Source organism: Triturus cristatus, chromosome 4_2 (assembly GCF_964204655.1).
Source record: "Triturus cristatus chromosome 4_2, aTriCri1.1, whole genome shotgun sequence".
Classification (NCBI taxonomy): Eukaryota; Metazoa; Chordata; class Amphibia; order Caudata; family Salamandridae; genus Triturus; species Triturus cristatus.
The window spans coordinates 687,169,110-687,192,131 of NC_140586.1; the positions used below are offsets into that span (position 1 = coordinate 687,169,110).

At 48.9% G+C, this 23,022-nt stretch overlaps 1 protein-coding gene across 1 annotated transcript in view; it reads right to left on the reverse strand.

The window, feature by feature from the left end:
• Positions 1–23,022, reverse strand: part of C8A (complement C8 alpha chain) — a 447,843-nt gene that overhangs the window by 248,247 nt on the left and 176,574 nt on the right. Inside the window, exon 6 of the mRNA XM_085602506.1 lies at positions 21,688–21,888. Within this exon, the coding sequence (XP_085458632.1) occupies positions 21,688–21,888 (201 nt within the window). The remainder of the gene's footprint in view (positions 1–21,687; positions 21,889–23,022) is intronic.

Here is a 23,022-nt window from a genome sequence, read left to right on the forward strand (position 1 = left end):
ACTGAGTTTCCCCATTTTAAACATGTAACTTAAAATGGATGCCAAAGCTGTGTGGTTGCGCCGTTTGACTGAGCTGGGTTACCAGTCTAGTTGTTATTTCCCAGCAACCCCAGCTTTTGGAGAGAAGCCTGGCACCCAGGGTGCTCTACCCCTCCCCCTAGGCCAGTTAGAGCCAGTCTCCCCAGACGCTTCTAGAAGCTTCTGGCACTGTCTGGAAGGCGGGGTGAGGGGCGTATAAAGGGCGGAGCTAGGCTGCCATGTGCTCAGTCAGTCAGAGGGTGGACCTGAGAGAGAGGGGACCTGCTGCCAGGGGTTACCGCCACATGGGCCTGTGTGCTGGGCCCTGAGCCTACCTACCCCCCTCTACTGTCCACAGGGCGAGGGAAAGCTATAGTTGGGGCAAAGCAGCCCTGGAGAAAACTACGCAGGAGTTTTAGGCGGTAGGGTTTAGTCAGGGACCTACGCCGCTGGAAGTGACAGGGCTTAGGCGCTGCCTTTTAAGTGAGTGAGGGATCCTGAACTGACCCACTGATCTGGCCCGGCGGGAGGAGAACCCAGGGACGACTGGCAGAGACTGATTAAACTGCCTTTAGCCACCAACTCAACTTCCCCCCCTCAAGAGACCCTCAACCCAGGGCGCAGGAACCAGCAAGCGCCTCGTGGGACCCTGACTGCAGTCCCTGCGGAGAGAGAGCACTATATACAAGCTGCCCGTGGAAGGAGAACGCTATATCCGGTGGGCGCTACCCTGGAATGGACTGTGTTCTGCTGGTGAGTGTGGTAATCCCAGCTGCCTGCTACCTAGCGCCTGGGAAGCGCTATAGCCACGGCCCCCATAGTGCTGGGAGGAGAGGAGAACTGGTTTATTTGAAAACCCCGCGTTATCGCGGTCCTTTTGCTGACTTAAAACAGCGGGAGCCCACCCCGTGTTTCTAGCGCATGGGTACTGCGTCTTGACAGCAGGTGCCCACCCCGCGTAATGGCGGCGCTCCGCAGGCTGTGTACCTAAGCGGGTGCCCACCCCGCATATTGCCGCCGTGGAAAGGAGAAAGATTGTCCCCGTGATCACCGGGGCCCGCGGAGAAGCCCGGGGCCCCGTCCCTGCCGTCGAAGGGCGGAGAAGGTCGCCGGAACACAGCAAAGGCCTCGCACGGCCCTGAAGCTGAGGCCGGAGTCACCTGACGGGGGCGGGCTGCCAAACGCCGCCCCCGCCGCTGAGCCATTGGTCAAGTGGGCCGCGCCCCCGCAGACCGCGCTGTCATTGGCGGCTGCGGGCGGGCCTCTGAAGCCTGCCGGAAGATCACCGGAATCGCCTGCGAACACCGCGGAGCTCCCCGGCCATGTCTGGCGCGACCGGGAGCCCTGCGCCATCCCCCTCAACCCGGACATCGCCGGGAGGACTCAAGGAGGGCCTGCTTCCCCCGCCCCGAGCCGAAGGAGACCGGAGAACCCTCGCAAGGGCCCACGTCAGGCCGAAGAGTCAGGTAGTTCCCAGGGAGGAGGGCGGGAGGCCCACGAGGCCCTGAGCACGCCCCTCCCCCGGGGAAATCAATCGCGGAGCTGCTATGCCCCACGGCCACAGAGCGCGAATGGACTGGGCCACGGCCCCTTAACGAGGGACCTGACTGGATGGATCTGGTAGGGATCCGAGGATATCCCCAGGAGCGACTGGGCTGAAGAGTGGCCTCAAGTACCCCGCCTAAGAGCTTCCAGGTCTGGCCCAGAACTTGCAAGGTTTGATGCTCCCCGAGCTTGCGAAGTTAATGCTTCAGGGAGTCACTAGGCAGTGCTTCAAGGACCAGCCCTGGTTAATGTGCCTATTTGATGCCACGTTTCAGGCCTTAATGTATTGCCATATTTGAAGTGCTAGGTTCAGATGTCAAGGTGTGCAGCGCTATTGATTGGCTATGTGCGGCGCTATGCCTACATGCTATGTTTTGGAGCGCTTTTGATTGGCTATGTGCAGCGCTATGCCTAAATGCCATGTTTTAAAGCGCTATTGCCTTGCTATGTGCAGCTCTATGTTCAATGCCATGTTTTAAAGCGCTATTGAATTGCTATGTGCAGCGCTATGTTGAAATGCTCTATTTGAAGCGCTAATACTTTGCTATGTGCAGCGCTATGGTAAATGCAATGTTTTAAAGCGCTATTGAATTGCTATGTACAGCGCTATGTTAAACTGCCATATTTAAAGCGCTATTGAATTGCTATGTGCAGCGCTAAGTTAAATCCCATGTTTTAACGCGCTATTGAATTGCTATGTGCAGCGCTATGTTAAACTGCCATATTTGAAGCGCTATGGATTTGCTATGTGCTGCGCTTTGATTCCAGGCCAGGTTTCGATGTGTTAATGACCTGCCAAATTTATTTCTAACGCACTGATTTTGATCCTAAGGTTGATCTAGATAAAACTGATTGGTTTTATCCAAACTACTGTGTGGTGTCAATTATTGTGTGCGTTTCCTGTCTCAGTGGATGTGTGTGCTGTATGGTCACTTTACATGTAAGCCTTTGGATGCCTACCTGCTCGCGCCACGCTACCCCCTTAGGGCCTGGGACCCCCGGTCCTACATTGGAGGCAGCGGTGGGATAAGGACCTGTGACTATACAGCACCCACCAGTGAGACGGTGGGCGCCGCAATTGGACGCCTATTGTAATTGTGATTTCCTCCTGGAAGTGTAATTTAAATTGTGTTCCCCTGTTGCACTGTGGGTGGTGTGTCCCGGGTGTACCTTGCCAGGATGGGGTTGACCTACAAGGAGGATTGCCTTATGGAGTACACGGAGCAGGAAGTGATGTATTTCTGCAGGGATAGAGGGATACCCCCAGTAGGCAACACACGCCGGAAGCTATTTCTCTATGAGGCCCTCAAGAGGGGGGAACCCCTAGAGATCGGTGGGGACCTGTCAGATTACCCCTACGCATATTTAAAGGGTGGATTTAGTGGAGACCCGGAGGAGGACCTCCAGAGAGGGGAGGACTCCGAGAGTGAGGGGGCCCAGTCCATAACCCCGGGGGGTGGTAACACTGACGGGGAGGAAGAAGATGACCGGGGGGAGACGCTAGTAGCGAGTGAGGACACCAGGTTTAGGGAATCCCGCGCTGGGTCCAGTCCCGGGGGCACTGCTCTGCCCCTTTCCCTGTCCCCAGAAGAGTGGGTGGATAGGAGGGAAGGAAGGGAGCATCATCTGGCGCTGGAAAGGCTCAGAGTGGAGCTAGCGCGGCTGAGTGTGGAGGAGAGGAGGCTAGAGACTGAGAAGGTCCTAGCGCAGGAAAGGATGGCGGAGGCAGAGAGGGCCTTTGCCAGGGAGAGACCAGCTCGGGAGGGTAGGTTGTCCCCTGAGAGTGGTTTTTGTGGTCTGGATTCACCAGTAAGGGTGGGATCCAGTGGTGGCAGCGAGAGTGGATCCAATGTAGGGTGTCCCACTCCCAGAGCCCGGGAGACGGTGCCTGATTCCCAGAAGGAGGAGGACAGGTTAGAGTTCAGGGGCAGGTGAAAACTGTCGCACCAGTCCTGGGGGGAGTTTGCGGAGGTATGTTGGACTGCATTGGAGGATTGGGTGGTGAGGAGTGCAGTGAATGATTGGGAAGGGCTGTGCCAGGTAGTCATCAAAGAGCACATGCTCAGGAATTGTTTCCCAAAGTTGCGTCACCACCTGTTACAGTGCGGGTTCTCCGACCCCAGGGAGCTTGCACGGGAGGCAGACCTCTGGGTGAGTGCCAGGGTGTCTGAGAAGGCATTGGGGAGTGACCCTGAAGGGGGTGGTACAGGGATCTTCCAACCCAGCGAGGTGGGAGAGGTGGCAAATAGCCCAGCTAGGTCCCAGGGAAGTGAGAGGGTTGTAGGGCCTCACATCCTATCTACAGGAAGGAGTGAGACGGGGAGGTGTCCCGAGGTACCCCAACCGCAGTCTCAGGGCCTGGAGAGTTCCATAAGGGAGCCCCAGGTTGGGAGCCTAGGCTGTCCTGATGTGCCGTCCAGTGAAGGGGAGCTCCTAGTGTCAGGAGAACAAGGGGCGTCTGTAATCAGAGCTCCTGAGGTTCTGGGGTCGGCCCAGTCGCAGGGTTTAGATCCTGGGCTGAGATGCCAGGTTCAGGGGTTGCCTGACCTGGCGGGTGGGGCATCTGTTAGCAGTGTCCCCCCAGAGTTGACTTCCAGGGGTACTTTTCCAGGTGGGAGGGTGCGGAACTCTGGAAGGGGGTGCAGAGGGAGGAAGGTCTCACCTCGGGCACCGGCTCACCCACAGGGCTTAGATCCTGGGTTGGGAGGCCAGGATGGGTACTACCTGACCTGGCGGGTGGGGCATCTGTTAGCAGTGTCCCCCCAGAAGTGTCTTCCAGGGGTACTTCTCCCGTTGGGAGGGTGCGGAACTCTGGGAGGGGGTGCAGGGGGAGGGAGGACTCGCCCCTGGCACCGGTGCAGCCTAAGGGTTTATACCCTAGGTTGGGGAACCAGCTGCAGGGTCAAGGCCCTGGACTGTGGAGAGAGTTGTGGTCTGAGGGTGCCTCGCATGGGAGTAGGGTGAGGAACCCCAGAAGGAGAGGTAGGGGGAGGAGAGCCTCGCCCCTGATGGCTGGTCAGGTGGGAGGACCAGTGGCAGTTGGAACTGCAAGGAGGAGGAGGAGAGTGGTCAACGGATACTACGGGCCTGGGGTTACTGCCCCCCACTCTGTGAGACCGCAAGGGCCAGAGACATCTGGATGGCCCAGGAGCCAGTCCTGGCCACAACCAGCTAGGGAACCCCCTGGTGGTGGCTTAGTCGGTTGAGGAAGGTTTGAAAGAGGGAACCATCGGGTTCCAGAGTGGAGGAGAACCTGCGGGTGCTCCTGCAGTTGCGGGCCTGTGTCCACCTTTTCTCGCCCCAAGCAGGGAAGCCCATCAAGGCATTGATCGGTCTACCCTGGCTTTTGGCTGGAAGGGGGTTATGTTGGACTTGGCCCTTTTTCCCTGAAATTTTTCGCTTTTCTGGGAAATCGCATGATGTGTAAATGCAAAGATTGAATGCTATGCGATAATGTACACAGACTGAGTTTCCCCATTTTAAACATGTAACTTAAAATTGATGCCAAAGCTGTGTGGTTGCGCTGTTTGACTGAGCTGGGTTACCAGTCTAGTTGTTATTTCCCAGAATCCCCAGATTTTGGAGGGAAGCCTGGCTCCCAGGGTGCTCTACCCCTCCCCCTAGGCCAGTTAGAGCCAGTCTCCCCAGACGCTTCTAGAAGCTTCTGCCACTGTCTGGAAGGTGGGGTGAGGGGCGTATAAAGGGCGGAGCTGTGCTGCCATGTGCTCAGTCACTCAGAGGGTGGACCTGAGAGAGAGGGGACCTGCTGCCAGGGGTTACCGCCACATGGGCCTGTGTGCTGGGCCCTGAGCCTACCTACCCCCCTCTACTGTCCACAGGGCGAGGGAAAGCTATAGTTGGGGCAAAGCAGCCCAGGAGAAACCTACGCAGGCGTTTTAGGTGGTAGGGTTTAGTCAGGGACCTATGCCGCTGGAAGTGACAGGGCTTAGGTGCTGCCTTTTAAGTGAGTGAGGGATCCTGAACTGACCCACTGATCTGGCCCGGCGGGAGGAGAACCCAGGGACGACTGGCAGAGACTGATTAAACTGCCTTTAGCCACCAACTCAACTTCCCCCCTCAAGAGACCCTCAACCCAGGGCGCAGGAACCAGCAAGCGCCTCGTGGGACCCTGACTGCTGTCCCTGGGGAGAGAGAGCGCTATATACAAGCTCCCCGTGGAAGGAGAGCGCTATATCCGGTGGGCGCAACCCTGGAATGGACTGTGTTCTGCTGGTGAGTGTGGTAATCCCAGCTGCCTGCTACCTAGCGCCTGGGAAGCGCTATAGCCACGGCCCCCATAGCGCTGGGAGGAGAGGAGAACTGGTTTATTTGAAAACCCCGCGTCATCGCGGTCCTTTGGCTGACTTAAAACAGCGGGAGCCCACCCCGTGTTTCTAGCGCCTGGGTACTGCGTCTTGACAGCAGGTGCCCACCCCGCGTAATGGCGGCGCTCTGCAGCCTGTGTACCTAAGCGGGTGCACACCTCGCATATTGCCGCCGTGGAAAGGAGAAAGATTGTCCCCGTGATCACCGGGGCCCGTGGAGAAGCCCGGGGCCCCGTTGCTGCCGTCGGAGGGCGGAGAAGGTCGCCGGAACACAGCGAAAGCCTCGCACGGCCCTGAAGCTGAAGCCGGAGTCACCTGATGGGGGCGGGCTGCCAAACGCCACCCCCGCCGCTGAGCCATTGGTCAAGTTGGCCGCACGCCCGCAGACCGCGCTGTCATTGGCGGCTGCGCGCGGGCTTCTGAAGCCTGCCGGAAGATCACCGGAATCGCCTGCGAACACCGCGGAGCTCCCCGGCCACGTCTGGCCTGACCGGAAGCCCCACGCCATCCCCCTCGACCCGGACATCACCGGGAGGACTCAAGGAAGGCCTGCTTCCCCCGCCCCAAGACCGGAGAACCCTCGCAAGGGCCCACGTCAGGCCGAAGAGTCAGGTAATTCCCGGGGAGGAGGGCGGGAGGCCCACGAGGTCCTGAGCATGCCCCTCCCCCGGGGAAATCGATCGCGGAGCTGCTAAGCCCCAAGCCACAGAGCGCGAATGGACTGGGCCACGGCCCCTTAACGAGGGACCTGACTGGAGGAATCTGGTGGGGATCCGAGGATATCCCCAGGAGCGACTGGGCTGAAGAGTGGCCTCAAGTACCCCGCCTAAGAGCTTCGAGGTCTGGCCCAGAACTTGCAAGGTTTGATGCTCCCCAAGCTTGCGAAGTTAATGCTCCAGGGAGTCACTAGGTAGTGCTTCAAGGACCAGCCCTGGTTAATGTGCCTATGTGATGCCACGTTTCAGGCCTTAATGTATTGCCATATTTGAAGTGCTAGGTTCAGATGACAAGGTGTGCAGCGCTATTGATTGGCTATGTGCGGCGCTATGCCTACATGCTATGTTTTGGAGCGCTATTGATTGGCTATGTGCAGCGCTATGACTAAATGCCATGTTTTAAAGCGCTATTGCCTTGCTATGTGCAGCGCTATGTTCAATGCCATGTTCTAAAGCGCTATTGAATTGCTATGTGCAGCGTTATGTTGAAATGCTCTATTTGAAGCGCTAATACTTTGCTATGTGCAGCGCTATGGTAAATGCAATGTTTTAAAGCGCTATTGAATTGCTATGTGCAGCGCTATGTTAAACTTCCATATTTAAAGCGCTATTGAATTGCTATGTGCAGCGCTATGTTAAATGCCATGTTTTGACGCGCTATTGAATTGCTATGTGCAGCGCTATGTTAAACTGCCATATTTGAAGCGCTCTGGATTTGCTATGTGCTGTGCTTTGATTCCAGGCCAGGTTTCGATGTGTTAATGACCAAATTTATTTCTAACACACTGCTTTTGATCCTAAGGTTGATCTAGATAAAACTGATTGGTTTTATCCAAACTACTGTGTGGTGTCAATTATTGCGTGCGTTTCCTGTCTCAGTGGATGTGTGTGCTGTATGGTCACTTTACACGTAAGCCTTTGGATGCCTACCTGCTCGCGCCACGCTAGCCCCTTAGGGCCTGGTGACCCCCGGTCCTACATCAGGGATGTTTTATTTCAGAATGGAGATCTTTGCCCAGCGTCTAAGAACTTTTTAAATACTTGTAAGAATCCATTCATGGTTTGTTTTACTCTTGAAATCAGCAGGTGTTAGTGTGTACCCATTTCTAACCTGAAAATATTGGAAAGAAGGGAGAAGGTAACACACCAGTTAAGTCTTCTTGGAGCTCAGGTCGAGTGCTAATTGTCCATCTTCTGTTACTTTTCTCTGCTGTGAGATGTTGAAATCCATTTTTTCTAGTCTGTATTCACCCCTTTTGTGTTTAAAAAAAGTCTTTCATTACTTGAAATGCAGAGGCTCAATACTCTATCATCCGCTTTTTTCCCAATGTTCTTGCTTTGTTTGCTTTGCAAAGAGCCATGACAATCTATCTGTGCATCCTCCGATGCCTGAGCTATGCCTATTGTGACCCCATGGACTGCCAGTACTTTCTCTACCACTGCAGTCTTGGAGGGGAATCCTGGAAATTATTTCCTTGCTGCATCATAGAAAGAGACATGCAAAGCTCCAGCAGGAGCGCAAGTCAGGAGCAGACCAGTCAGCAATCGCCACTGGCATCAATCAAGATCTCACAGATGTTGCAGTACTTTAGTTTGTTCTTTTTCAGCTATACAGAATAATTGAATTTCAGACACTTTTCATGAACTACAGGTGGCATATAAAATTAACGGAGTAATCAGGTTTTACAGCCTGGAGTTATGTTCCCCTCTGCCTGAATATCCCAGGATCATGTGATGATTGGCCAGGGAGTGTAGCAAATATTAACAAAATGGAAGAAGGTAGTCAGAAAATAAAGAAGAAAACATATCGCCTATAAAAAATATCTTTTGTATTATTAGATAAACAAAAGTATCTACAAGTTCAATTGGCTTCTTATGAATCATGTAGTTTAAGTAAAGTGTGGCAAGGAACTAAACCATTCAAAGGGCGCCATTTTGATACCTCTTTTGGACATTTTTACAATCTGTCTGTAACCTCCAGAGACCTAGGAGCCTTTTCACAAACTGCATTTTGTAGTATGTGAAGTAGTCGTACTACTCACATACCTAAAATGTTATTTACAAACCTCAACCACTCCTATCTTTTATCTATACACACATAGATCTACATTTTAGTAGTAAGTATGTGTGGAATGAGTAGGGAATTCTTACACCTAAATTGAAGGGGTCTTGGGAATGGTAGGAAGGTGTTTTGGAAGAGACATGAAAATAAACAACATCCACTCACAAAAGAATAGGACCATTGCTATTCACAAACTATACTTCTAAAGTTACTACAGTCAACTATCATGAATTTAAAGATTAAAATCAAGTTGTGATAATTCAAGTAAAAAATAACATAGAGGTAGAAATACTAGAGAAATGTAAAATTGAGGAAATTAGTACCTGTGGAGATAAGCAGTTTGGCTACAAATTCATTGAATATAAACAAAACTGTGTAAAAGCAACAACAAAAAGTGTCTTCGGTGATAATAATTCCTTACCCTTATATGTGTTAGTTGACAGAGAAGGGTATACAGTTAGTACCAGAAATATGTCCTTATCAAAACTTTATGTGAGCTTAACAGTGAAGGTGTGTTCTCTTCTTGCAGAGCTTAAGTGAAGGTTGTGGCACAGAAGAGAAGTTAGGCACCTTGGTGGCTTTGATGTGTTTCTCGGGGTTAGTTTGCAGATTTCAAGTATGCATGCTTAGTTTGGAGGTATGGGTTTCACTGAGCACTGGTCACTGTTCACTTATAGCCTCAGTGGGTTCCTAGCAAGCAGTGCTCTACTTGATCTCCAGCAAGGCAGGGATCAGAAATTCCTTTCCTTGGATTCAGTCTTCTTCTTCCAGACCAATTAGGCTTTCAGGCAGCTCTAGGCTTAGAAGGCATTTAATACAGCAGAATGCATGGTAGAGTAGACCAGAGACTCCACTGGACCTAGAAGTCTCTTAGACGGCTAGCTTCCTTAGCCCTATTATCAAGTCATTAGAAAGGCAAGACATGTGTCTGTGTTTCATCAGTATGTGAAGTGGTTATGTGATGGGTATATATAATTATTCTCGCTTCTCAAGGTTTCCAGTGAGGGTTTTTGGGTTCAACTCATCGTTTTAAAACGGATGGCATGGGTTAGCACCTGAACCCATCTAGCTATCTCTCTTCGTGTTCCACACAAAATACCTCATGATGCAAGCATTCACTTGAGAGATTTGACAACTGGTCACAGAAAACTCACAAGTCAAATTATGTTCAGATCAAAAACGAACACTGCAAAATAATTCCTGGGATGACATACTCTCAGTCGCTCATGGAGGCAAAGAATACATCAAACAATGCAGACAAATTTAGACCCTTTGAAATCAGAAAGAGCAAATGGTTTTGCAACTAACTTCATCTGTATTCACTCTTAATTTTCCTCTACATCTCAGATGTGTAACTAAGCACTTAATATCTTATTGGCTGGATAATGTATACAATCTTAACCTCTCATATTCTTTCGTTAAATGTAAATTTTATTTTTATTGTTCTAGATTTAAAAGTTTAAGCCCAAAATGCACAAACGTTCAAAAACTATTTTCAATTGTCAAATCAAGATTATTTATTTATGTTTTAGAACTCCAATGGAGATCCACATAAGAAGTGCAAAATGGTTAAGTATACGCAAGCATAACTGCAACTAACAGAGACAAAAAAGAGATTTAAACACATTTAGAAAACATTTGAAAAAGTAACAACATATATGCGCAAACTATCTCAGTGGGGAGCAAATAAACATTGATGAGCCTCAGCTGCCAATATTGCATTATATTTTTAGAAAGATCGGTCTTAAAAAGTGGCGACATGCACAGTGCAAATAAGGGCACACAAAGACCACATGATATTAGTCTTGTGAATGTTTAGAACATAATTCACAAAGTCTCTTTTCCTTTGGTTCGCCTTCCCATATCCCTGTGATCACATGAAGGAGGACTAAATTTAGCCTTAGAATCAAAATAATTGTATGCACTCCACGTGGGAGATTCCAGATAAGGTAAGGCTAAGGCTTTTTACAGATGCTACTTTCTTGAACAACCATGTTTCCCACATGCTGTGTGCAGAGCAAAAGATCCCTTTTCATGCTTACTTTATACAACTATTTTTTAAATATTTTTTAAAGGGATCTTGGCAATGGGTAAACGCTAATTTGGACAGTATCAAACATTTCAATTGTTTTTCTGAAGGAAGAATATAACACACTTTTCTCTCTCAGGATATTAAAAATGTTGTGCCTTATTGCGGCTCCAATTTACCCAATTTCAGTTCCAATCATGCAGTTCCCCCACATCAGAACAGCCGCTGGAATGAGCACAACAGTGGAAGGTAGCCCAAACTCAAGTCGAAGAACATGAAGGGAAACCAGAGAATTCAAATAGCAAACTTGAAGCCAGATGCGCTCCACCAATATGTCGAAAATGTTGAAATTGTCCATAAATATTCATTTATTTTAGGAGAGAAAAACACTGCATGAGACTTATTTGACCATGGGAATAACACTGTTCTATAAAACTGGCAACTTTACATATTATTTCACCAACAGTAGCAAGCTCTGGTACAGCAAGATGTATTGTCCTTCAAATGATGGGATAGTCTCTCCTGCCCAGTTCTTCTAGTGCAAATACAGTGTGAGTGGGACACAGGCAATGTCAGATGAAGATCATATCAGTTTTTTTTTTTTTTTTTTTTTTTTTAAACCTTTATTCATCAAAAACAGGGACACAGCTATTCAGCCGACAACCCGGAGGTTCGGCAGCTTCAAGAGGGCAGTACAAAGAAGCGTCCACGGTGCATAAAAGGAGAAGCAAAAAGGTTCTATTTTAAATAAACACAAACACACACCAAACCCAAGCAAGGCGAAAAACACTGAGTACAACTGGTGAATGCCCCTCAGGGGAGACCGGACCCCCCTCGTCTATCAGTCACAGTGCTGTGATAAGAGGAAAAAGGGGAAAAGCAGAGACCCAAGAAGTCAATTAACAATCAAATATATGTACAGAGCTGGAAAGAATGCTAAGGAGAGAGCTGCTCCTCGGGGGGATCCAGATCCGGGGCAAGACATATGCCCCCCCTATATTGGTTCCACCGCCCCCAAATGGCATGCCACTTCCGAGGGCGCCCTCTAGCGCAATATACCGTCTTTTCCCTGAGCATACTCCAGTCCATGTTTTCCTTCCACGCAGCCAATGTGGGGGGTCCCGCGGAGCCCCACAGGTGTGCTATGTCTCGCTTAGCCACCATGTTACCCAGTGTCACCCACTGGGTCTGTGCCTCATCGTGATCAGTAGGCCCCCAAACATTCAGGAGACAACACCGCGCCTCCGGCTGCATAACAATGCCCGTCACCTCCCCCATTACCGCATGGACTCTCCTCCAAAATTCCATGATGACGCCACATTCCCAAATGATATGCAGGAAGGTACCCACCATACCACAGCCCCTCCTACATAAGCCCTCCTCAGAAAATCCCATATGAACCAACCTTGGCCCCGTAACATAGACTCTGTGGAGTATTTTGAGCTGCACCAGCCGCAGACGCGAAGGGATCGCGACCTCCTTAGGAGAGGAAACCGCAGACTGCCAGTCCTCGTCGTCCAGCTCAAGTCCGTCCCTAGTCCATTGGTCCCGCAGCCCCAATAGCAGGTCCGCCCGAACATTAATCAATTTCTTATAGATAAGAGAGACCGTACTCTCTGGCATATGGCCATCGAGGATCCGATCCTCCAATGGAGAGGACTCAGGCACCTTCTCTCCTTCTACGAGGACTGACCGCAGGGCATGACGCACCTGAACATAGCGGAAAAACTCGGATTTCCCCAACTCATACTCCTTCTGCAGCTCTTCAAAGGACTTCACCCTCCCCTTAATCAGCAAATCTCCAACCCTGGCGATACCGATCAAGTCCCATTTCTCAAAACCTTTCGTATGCCAAAGCTTCCCCAATTTTTCAGAGTCAAACAACGGGGTAGCAAGGGTGAGCCTATCCTTCCAGCCCAGCGAGTCAGTCGCCAACTTCTACACCCGCACCGCCACCCCAGTGGGCCCTGTGAGGGACGAGTCCAGCGACCGCGAGTAAAACGCTCTGTGATAATTACCGCCGCGCAACAACCATCGGTCCATGGCGTAGCCGGGGCTTAGAGCCGGACCATAGAAACCATGATTAATCGCGCTCAACTGGGTGGCCCAGTAATAGCGTAGAATGTCCGGAAGCGCAATTCCCCCGTCGTACCACGGAAGCGTCAACTTAGCAATCGCTATGCGCGGCCGCCCATCCCACAACAACGATCGTTGGAGGCTTTCGACCTCCCGAAAGTAACTGGCCGGTACCCAATCAAGAGTATTCTGCAAGGCGTAGAGGAACCGGGGAAGAGACATCATTTTGAACAAGGCGGCGCGCCCGAGGAGGGAGAGCGGCATCCTCCGCCAGCCCGCAACATCCCGCCGCAAACGCGCCAGGGGAGGGAGCAGGTTCTTCTCATACCGCAAAGTGGAGTCAGTGGAGATAAAAATCCCCAGGTACACGAAGCCCTGCTGGGCGATCTGGATTGAACAAGTTCGCGGGACAGGTGGAACATCGCCGCTCAGAACATACAGATATGATTTACTCCAATTGATGACGAGACCCGAGTTCTTACCAAAAGATGTCAGAACGTCACAAACCACTATAAGCGAGTTCTTGGGCGAGGCGAGATATAACAGGATGTCATCGGCATAGAGCGAAATACGGTCCTCGTGATCGGGCGACCATCTAAGTCCACGTATATCCGGGTGCCAGCGTATCCACGCCACCAGCGGCTCGAGGGCGAGGGCGAACAACAAAGGCGACAGGGGGCAACCCTGCCGGGTGCCCCTCCCAAGCTGGAACGGAGTCGACACCCGCCCGTTTACCAGAACACTCGCAAGGGGACCCTCATAAAGCAACCTCACCCAGCTCACAAAACCAGGGCCAAATCCGAACTTGGCAAGCACAGCCCACAGATATGCCCATTCCACTGTATCAAAAGCCATCGTGGCATCAAGAGACGCTACAATAGCTGGTTCTCTCAGCGTGCTCGCCCTGGCAATCACTCCATGAAGACGCCTAAGGTTTAACGCAGTGTTACGGTGCGAGATAAAACCCGATTGATCCGGGTGGATCAAGTCTCCAAGCACCCTGACCAAGCGGCCCGCCAGAATTTTAGCCAGAATTTTCGGCTCAGCATTAAGGAGTGATATTGGCCGATAGGAGGCACACTTGTCCCGGGGTTTACCATCCTTATGTATCACAACAATCGTCGCCAGTCGCTGGTCCAACGGAAGGGACCCACTCCCCCGCGCCTCCACGAACATGGCGCGCAGGTGAGGGGCAACCCTATCCGGGAACAGCTTATACAAGTCAATCGGCAAACCATTTGGGCCTGAGGCCTTGCCCGAGTTCAGCGCGCGGATAGCACCCGCCACCTCATCAACCGTTATATCTCCATCGAGGTCATCTCTATCTACGTCAGAAAGGCAGGGCAGAGCGATGTCACGCAGGAGGTCACGCGAATCCTCAGTTGGCCTATCCGAAACCGAGGCGTAAACCATACGGAAATAATCCGAAAAACACTGTACTATTCCCTCGGGATCAACAACCACCTCTCCCCCCTCTCTCGTCAGCTCCAGCACCACTCTATTAACACGTTCTTTATTGTCCAGCCACGCTAGGAGTTTCCCGGCCTTATCGCCAACATCGTACAAGCGACCCTGCTGTTCCCTACTGAGGGTCTTGGCGGCATTCGCCACCAGGTCCCTATATTCCGCTTGCTTCAAGCTCAGATTATGCAGTGAGGCCGCTGTAACCTCCCCCTCCAGGGCCACCTCTAAAGCCGCGATATCATCCTCAACCTGTATAACCTCGCCATCTCTCCGTCGCTTGGCGGCCACTACCAAGGAGAGGGCCTCCCCTCTCAACACGGTCTTAAATGCTTCCCACAACGACACAGCCGAATCAACGGAACCCTGATTGTCCTTAAAATAGTGATCAACTGTCTTCAACAGCGCACTGCGCATCTTGGGATCACGAAAGTACCAGGGGTTAATAGGAGCAACCCTGCCCCCTCCCTCGCGGCCGACATCCAGCCGGACCCAAACTGGCGAATGATCAGATATGCCCCGCACCATATGCCTAGCCTCAGATACCAATGAGGCGTGCGCAGCCAGAGTGAGCAGGTAATCAATCCGAGAGAGACTACCATGCGCCCCGGAGTGGAAGGTATATTGGCTCTGTGTGGGGTGCCGGAGCCTCCAGCAGTCTACCAAGCCGAGTGTATCTATAAAGTCTGGAAGCCACTTCTGAGCCCCCCCGGTGTCCCTGGGCGGGTACCTATCCAGCAACCCAGAGCCGACAGCATTAAAGTCTCCCCCCACCACTAGCATACCCTCCGGGAGGTCCAGCAAGGCCCTACCCAGATCTGCAAACGTGGAGGCCTGCAGGGCAGGAGGGACATAAACCGAAACTAAAACCAACGTTCTTCCCTCCCACCTCCCCGTCACCGCCACAAACCTCCCCCTATCATCAACAATGGTGGAGTCCACCTCGAAAGGGAGTGAAGCTCTAACTAGGATGCCCACACCCCTGGAACCTGAGGAGAATCCCGAGTGAGCGATGAATTTGTAACCTTTTCTATTAAGAGCATAGCAAGTATTACCTATAAGGTGTGTCTCCTGCAGTAGGGCCACATCCGGCAAAGACCGTTTCAAGAACTGCAAGACTATCCCCCGCTTAATACGATCTCCCAAGCCATTAACATTCCAGCTAATAATATTTAAGCCCCTACCCCCCATCCCCACACACAAAGAGGCCCACCCCACCCCCGAAGAGCCACCATTGAACAATCCTGACATCCATTACTACGCCTTGCAAAAACAAACCCCCCAACAACAACCCCAAAATCCCAACACTCCCCCCCACCCTGCACCCCTGCTGCAGCTTACAAAGCCCCCCCAACTTGCAGTGTGCCTGTCGCCCCACCATAACACAAAACTACAAAAAGTACCCTGAGGGAGGAAAGAGCTCCCATCTTCCTCCCGCAACCCTCCGTATTACTGCAATCAGCTCAAGTCAGTGTCCGGAACCAAAGCAAGTCAGTCCGGCTCCAAAGGCATCAACCCTGCCCATCCCGGTCACCCTCCACGTCTGTGGCAGCATCCCCGCCAGTCCGTCGTCGGGGCAGAGCGTCCAACCAGTCTCTGGCCATAGCAGGCGACTCAAAGAAGAAAGTCCGGTCCTCATACACCACACGTAATCTGGCAGGGAAAAGCATAGCATACTTCAGGTCCCTCTCCCGAAGACGTCTCTTCACCCCCAGGAAACTCTGCCTTTGCTTTTGCACCAGCTGGGTGAAGTCAGGATAGAAACTCACTGATGCGTTCTGAAAAGGGACCGGGCCCGTCACCCGCGATGCTTGCAGGATAGCGTCCCGATCTCGGAAGTGAAAGAGCCGGGCGACAATCGGTCTCGGAGGGGCTCCCGCCCTGGGCCTCCCGCCAGGAACTCTGTGAGCCCGCTCGACTGCAAAAAACTTTCCAAGGCCCTTAGGCTTCAGATGGTTAAGCACCAAGTCCTCCACGAGCAGATCTGCGGAGACCTCATCCGAGGATTCCGGGACCCCAATAATGCGCACGTTGTTGCACCTGGCCCGGCCCTCAAAGTCCTCCAGCCGGCGGGCGGAGAGGTCGTTCTCGGCCCGCAGCTTTCGAACTTCGGTCTGAAGTTCCGAGACATCATCAGCGAGGCCTGTGGTCTTGAGATCAAGGGATTTAACCCGCTCATTAGTTTTGCCCAAATCCGCGCGGATCAGGTTGACATCCACCAAGATAGTATCCACTTTATGCGCCAGGGCATAAAACTGTCTCCCAATCGAGGCCTGCATCCCCTCGAGCGCACCCATGACATCCTGCAATGAGAGCTCCGAGGTCGGGGATGAGGCAGCCTTCTGTACGTCCAGCGACTGGCCCGATCCGCCAGGCGATCCCTTCTGCTGGGCATAGCGATCCATATTATTGGATTGGGTATAGGCTCCCCGCCTGGTAGCCTTGGGTTTCAGCCTATCCACCTCTGCTTTACCCGACATGTCTGGCACCGAGCAATCCGGTGCAAAGAGACGACCCTCTCTCAGTCAGAGGGAACAGGAGAAGCCAGATCTGCAATAACCAGTCAGAGTAAGGCGTCCAGAGGATAGTAAAGCATCAGAAGGCACTCCCGGGCCAAGGCAAACAAAGGGCGAGAAAGTGAAAGTGAAAGTACGGCGTTCTCCGTCCGCCAGTTCACACCTCGCCAGGCCGCTGTTGTTCAATTAGAGGCCGGGCATCCTGCCAACGCCAGCCCCTGGCATCCCTCGGAGATAGGCCTCAATCTTCCGCCGTGCACAACTCCGGTTCCCGGTGGGCGATCCGAGCCCGGGCAGCATCAATCGCCTCAGCAATGAGTCATCTGCAAGATGCCGTGCATATAAAACAGGATTTAAGACAGGATAATCGACGGAGGGCGCGTGGGTCCCGGGAGCTCAAAGCTCACGCGGCCATCTTGGTCAGGCGCTAGGCTCCTCCCCCCTATCATATCAGTTTTAACAAATGTTTGCTATGAAGAATTAGCCCGTGAATAACCCCAGTTTTGTTGCTTATGGACCTCTGGTAGATTTGCAATAAAAATATGCATTCAAGACAGGCAGCCGTCATGTTCAGAGGGAGAATTTAACCATTTGTCACTATTACTACTACAGCGCATGCCCTTCGTTCAGTCTTTCTCAGTGGCAAGTGTCGTTTTTGTACATTAGCAGTGTCAAGCATCACATTATGAAGATACAGAATGTGGAATAGTATTTTACATAGTTTGCATTTTTTATAGTTTCTGAACTGGGTGTGTAAAAGGAGTAAGGTGATTATTTAGTTGATCTCAGGGCACAAATTGCTGCCAAAAGACGTGAAAATTGAAGAAATGTTCTAAATAAAAATATAGTCAAGTTGCACAAAATACAAAAATGTAATTAAATGACATATAATTTATATCAATTGGGTCCTGGATCAGGGAGAGGATTCATTATTGTAAGAAAGTGTGATCTAAATCTCAGTTTTTTTGCTAACAGGTCTCCAGTGTATGGACCTTTGCTCCAATGTAAGATGCACTCATCAAGCCTCCCCTACAGTAAGCTATTTTTTAATGATTTTAGCTGTAACCTCTAATGTCAATAGGCTGAAGCAGTGCTCAATTTGAGATGGTGGTTTCCGGTGCTCGGCACCCGCACTTCATTCTCAACACCGGTGCTTGTGACAGTCTGTTACAAGGTGGCACTGTCTGGCTAATTTAGAGATTAGAAATTACCACAACAGCAGTTAATTATTAATTCACCATACATTAAAAATGAGTGTTAGCTGCTGCCCAAGCCATTCCTATAGCTATGGGGATCTGCAATAGTCCAAATTGTCACACTTGTTAGAGTGTGATGGATAACAGTTGTGTTGTTACCATCATTGCAAATGCAAAAAGACGTGGGTCCCGTGCTCACCACACCACTGGATTCAAGCTAGCCTGGCTGAAGAAGGGTTATGCCCTGAAACCAGTCCCTGGAGGCTTGTTTCCGGTCCAGGGAGGACCTGGCTTGACAGTTTGGGTTGGGCTGTTCCCACAAGGAACAGGGTCAAGACTGATTTGCATATGCTGGGTCCAAACTGGGGTGGTGTGGTGAGCAAAAGAATGACGGATTTAACCCAGATCCTTGTGACTGAGTGTGAATGATTGCATTGTCCAGCATTCCATCCATCAATTGTTTATTTTGCATATGTCGCCTGAAGTGGGAAGGGTATGCCCAGACGTGGGTCCGCGTTCTCACTACACCACTGGATTCAAGCTAGCCTGGCTGAAGAAGGGTGATGCCCTGAAACCCGTCCCAGGATGCTTGTTTCCGGTCCTTGGAGGACCTGGCTTGGCAGTTCGGGCTGGACTGTTCCCACAAGGAACAGGGTCAAGACTGATTTGCATATGCTGGATCCAAACTGGGGTGGTGTGGTGAACAAAAGAATGATGGATTTAACCCAGATCCTTGTGACCAGGGGTGAATGATTGCATTGTCCAGCATTCCGTCCATCAATTGTTTATTTTGCAGTTACCATCATTGGTAGCACGGCAGGGGCAATGCGTGGTGCAAGCTGCAGTGGCCTCCTGATGAGAGCCCTGACGCTTACTTTTTTACAAATTAAGCACTGTTGCAGTAAAAAGCTCTTCAGAAGTTATGATTAATCAGGTTCAGGTTGACTGAGGAAGACTGCTGTTTGACTTAGCCTGGAATATGCACACAAGTAGTTCTGTGACCGATGAACCGTCGATTAAATTGGGCATGAGGTGTACTTTGCTATCATTCCTGGGTCATGCCCTTATATAATTGCCATATTCCCCTGAGCGAGTCTTAATGGTATTGATGCATTGTCCTACTGTGCCAGGAAAGTAATGCTTTGTTGCCCAGCTGGCATATCAAAGCTCTCTGCAGACAATAGGCCCATCCGAGAGACTTTTGATTTCTCCTGTCAGAAGAAGGAAACATTGTGAAGATTCCACAAGTTGATTAGCAGCAAATTCTTGCCAAAACAATCTTACAGGATGCTTCAAAATAGCACAAAGGCAGGACAGGTAAAGACTTGAATACATACCAACAAGATCTCTCTTTTACATCTTGGAGTGAATAATCCATCTTGAGTGGGTGGTACTTGACTCAGAGGAGAGCTGTTGTTCAATTTTAGTCTATACTAAGGTACATGGACCACAAGGGGATTATTTTCAAGTCTACAAGGGAGTTATTTTTTAAGAGGTTTTTTGTGTCCATATATTTAGACATGTAGATTGAATCAATTGATAAATAATGTTTGAACAAACAAGAGTTAGAGCAATAGGGGTACCAAAGCAAAAACATTTAATGAATTAGCTGCAGGATTGAATCAAAACAAGCAGATAAATCAAATTATGGTACATTCACTAGTAAATATTATACATATATGGAAGGAAATAATATTTGTGTAATCAAATTGTATTCAACATGCGTATGATCTTCCACTCTCATTGAGAAAAAGCGGAAACATTATCAGAGTTTCGGTCTGTTATAATGAATAAATGAGACCATCCACTGAGTAAATGTGTAACAATCACTGTTGTGGTAAGTACATGAACCCATTAGGTTTGCTTAAAAGACCCCTCACACACCAACCTAGTTGGAGTCATGCTTCATCATTGGGGTCCCAACGGGGTGGCCGAATGCCCCCTGGTTGTGCTACAACGCCTGATTACAGCTGAGCTGGTGTGGTGTGATCTGTGTGAAGTGATGTGAGCTAAAAAAATATCTCTGAGAAACCTTGCCTGTAAAGTTTATTAATGGTGACCCAGGATATGCATAAAAATATGTGATGCAACTACTAGAGAGTTATTACCCTTAGTTGGCTAGATAACATGGCTAGATAATGTGGTCCATATGGTTAATATGCTGAAATCTTACTGTAATTCAAATATTTTGTGTCCCTACCATTTAATTGAATATATCATAACTTCATGTCATGCCTTCATAAATCCTGATTCACACTTTGTTTTCCTGTCTGTAGCATGTTGCAGATTTTATGTTCTATTTATAGAATTTATTACATTATTGAACAGTGCATTATTTTACATGGTATTTTCGGGCAAAGATGTGCAAACACAATTAGCACATGAGAAGAATGCCACTGATTTAGATATATGGGATAAAATACCCCTGCCATATTGTATAAAGATATTGTAAGTCAACATGTAGTTCCATGACTTATTCCTCTTTGCATGTGCTTTCACACATGAAAAGAGGAAGTAAGAAGGAGAAATTAAGATAGTTCTGCTTGTTCAGGCAAGCTTGGTGAGGCGCACCATTTTATTGCGAATCCATTTTACTTAATTGAGTAAATATGGGTTTGCATCAAAGTATATGGGTGGATACACAGGAACACCCATGCTCCATCCTTTTAAAATCTCCCCAACACAGGCTAATGCAAGGTAGCGCTATGAGCTTTGTTTCATTTGTTTCTTTTTATTACACAGCCACACAAATAGGCCTTTGTAATATTAAAATAAAATGTGTGTCCGGCATCATCAAAAACAGTGACAAACCGACACAAAATCTTAGTAAATTGTTTACTTGTTCTTGCACATAGGTTGCAGAGGCTGCAGTACAAAATTAGGCACAGTCATAAACAATTATGAGTTTGCTGCAAAATGATATTAAAATCATTCTAATGTAAGTCAGGTGAAGGTCTGATTAAAAAGTACTGCAACTTGCAACTGGGGAGAGGAGTTGGCCTAACGGCTAGGGCGGTCGACCTCAAATTTGGGGAACTGGGTTTGAGTCTAAGCAATGACGCTGAACATCCTGTGATTCCGGGCAAACCACTTAATCTCTCCGTGCCTAACAAAAATGAATGTATCCTCATGAAACGCAACCTGTGCTCGTGTAAAGCGCTCCGATACCTTCGGGTCAAGTTCGCGCTATGTTAAACTCCGTAAAAAAGTTTTTTTGAAACTTACAATGATTAGAAACAGAGAGATTCTATCTTTAGGGCAATGAGGATAGTGTGGAAAATAGAAACATGTTGCATAATTATCTCCTTTCTGTTGTTCATTGTTCATTTTAGAAATACAGATCAGAAGAACCAAATGTCATTTCAGGTGCTCATTTTGTAAACTGTGTGACCTTCCCTTCACCTTGACTGTTGGCTCTGGCAACATGCTTAACGACCTCATAACTTAAATGTAATAAGTTATTATAGTTGAGCAGCTACACCATTTCATTATTACAGTTAACTAGCGAAATTGCACATTGATTGCCATAAGTAAATTAGAGACAGACTGTTATAGAGGGATTGCAGGCTCCCAAATATTATAAAGGAAATAATACAGAAGAAGGTCTTTCATTCTATATGGGGCAACATATTGCAAAGGGTATCTTGGCAGTCTGTACTCGCTTTGCCATTGTATTCAATTAGTTGTGTTCGAGTAGAACTTAATTTACAGCTGAGTTCTAAGTGCATGCACAGTTACTGTACCTTGCTGTCATAGCTGGTTATGTTCGACAGAGAGCTGCGTGCATTTTCTCTGCTCTCCCCAAAAAAGACGCCGACGGATGACTCAGGAGGAGTTATTCCAATAGTGTATCCCAGATTGAAGGATCTGTCACGTTTAACCGCTCTTAAGAGCTCATTTGCATCGTCATAGAACTCTGAGGAAAATCCGGAGTCAGCATGTGCCTGAAAAAAGGCAGACAAGTAGGCAATATCTAAACGTACCAGCTCTTGAAATATCACTTCAGAATACACTTTGGTGGACTGTACTGTTCTAGGAATACAACATGATGCTAGGTGCAATAGCAAGCAATGATTGACTTCCTTGGCAGTGATGTGCAGTGGCAACATATGGCGCTTCTTGATTTTAGAATTAAGGTACCACCTAGTCAAAAGATTCTTCCTAGAACTAACTGCCAGATGTACAAAGCACTTTTGCGGTTGCAAACACTCTAATTTGGCGACCACAAAAATACTTATTTTTAATATAATAATCTCATTGTGGAAAGTCATTTAAATTTACTGACTCCTAAAACGAGATTGTAACCCCGTATGGCATTTTGAATAGATGTGTTGTAGGTAACCCTCACTAATACCAAATAAGTATGACATCTAGCAATGAACTGCAACCGAAATCCAGTCGCAAAACATTACAACGATTATCAGTTTCTGAGCTGGGGTGGTAAGATATTTGTGAATGTTAGGAAAAATGTTGGGGACTAGGCAGTTGTCTAGGAGACCACAGCCAATTCTCTAACAAATAAAAAATAAAAAAAATGTGTTCCTTTAAGGAACATTGTTGCATTAAAAAATACATATATATACGTTCATAAAAGGCAATTACAGGTATATTGCCATGCTGACTCTAGCAAGCCACCATCTCTGTGATATTTATCCATCGGAATGAGTTACAATTTGTTATTTTTCTCATTAATATTCATAAGGAAGGTGGTAGGCCAGACACAACAAAGTCTGAATCAAAATATCACAACCCAACTTTTTAGTAAGATGGTCGGTGAGTGAAATTATTTAATGTTCACAAAAATATTGATTCAAATAGCTACCAGTTGTTTTTTAGAACAGTAAATATACATCTAGCCCCAAATATTTTCATTCCAACTCATACATGCCAAAATAAGGGCACACGATTTTCCAAGGAGGGAATCTGGGGATGTAGAATTATACAAATAACAATTTCCTCCCTAGATTCGTTTGAATAAAAGACAATTCAAATTTGATTTTGCACAGAACCAATAAAGTACATGTTGCATGTGTGTTAGGGTTACAATTAAAATGAGTTATCTTCAAAGAGATCTAGGG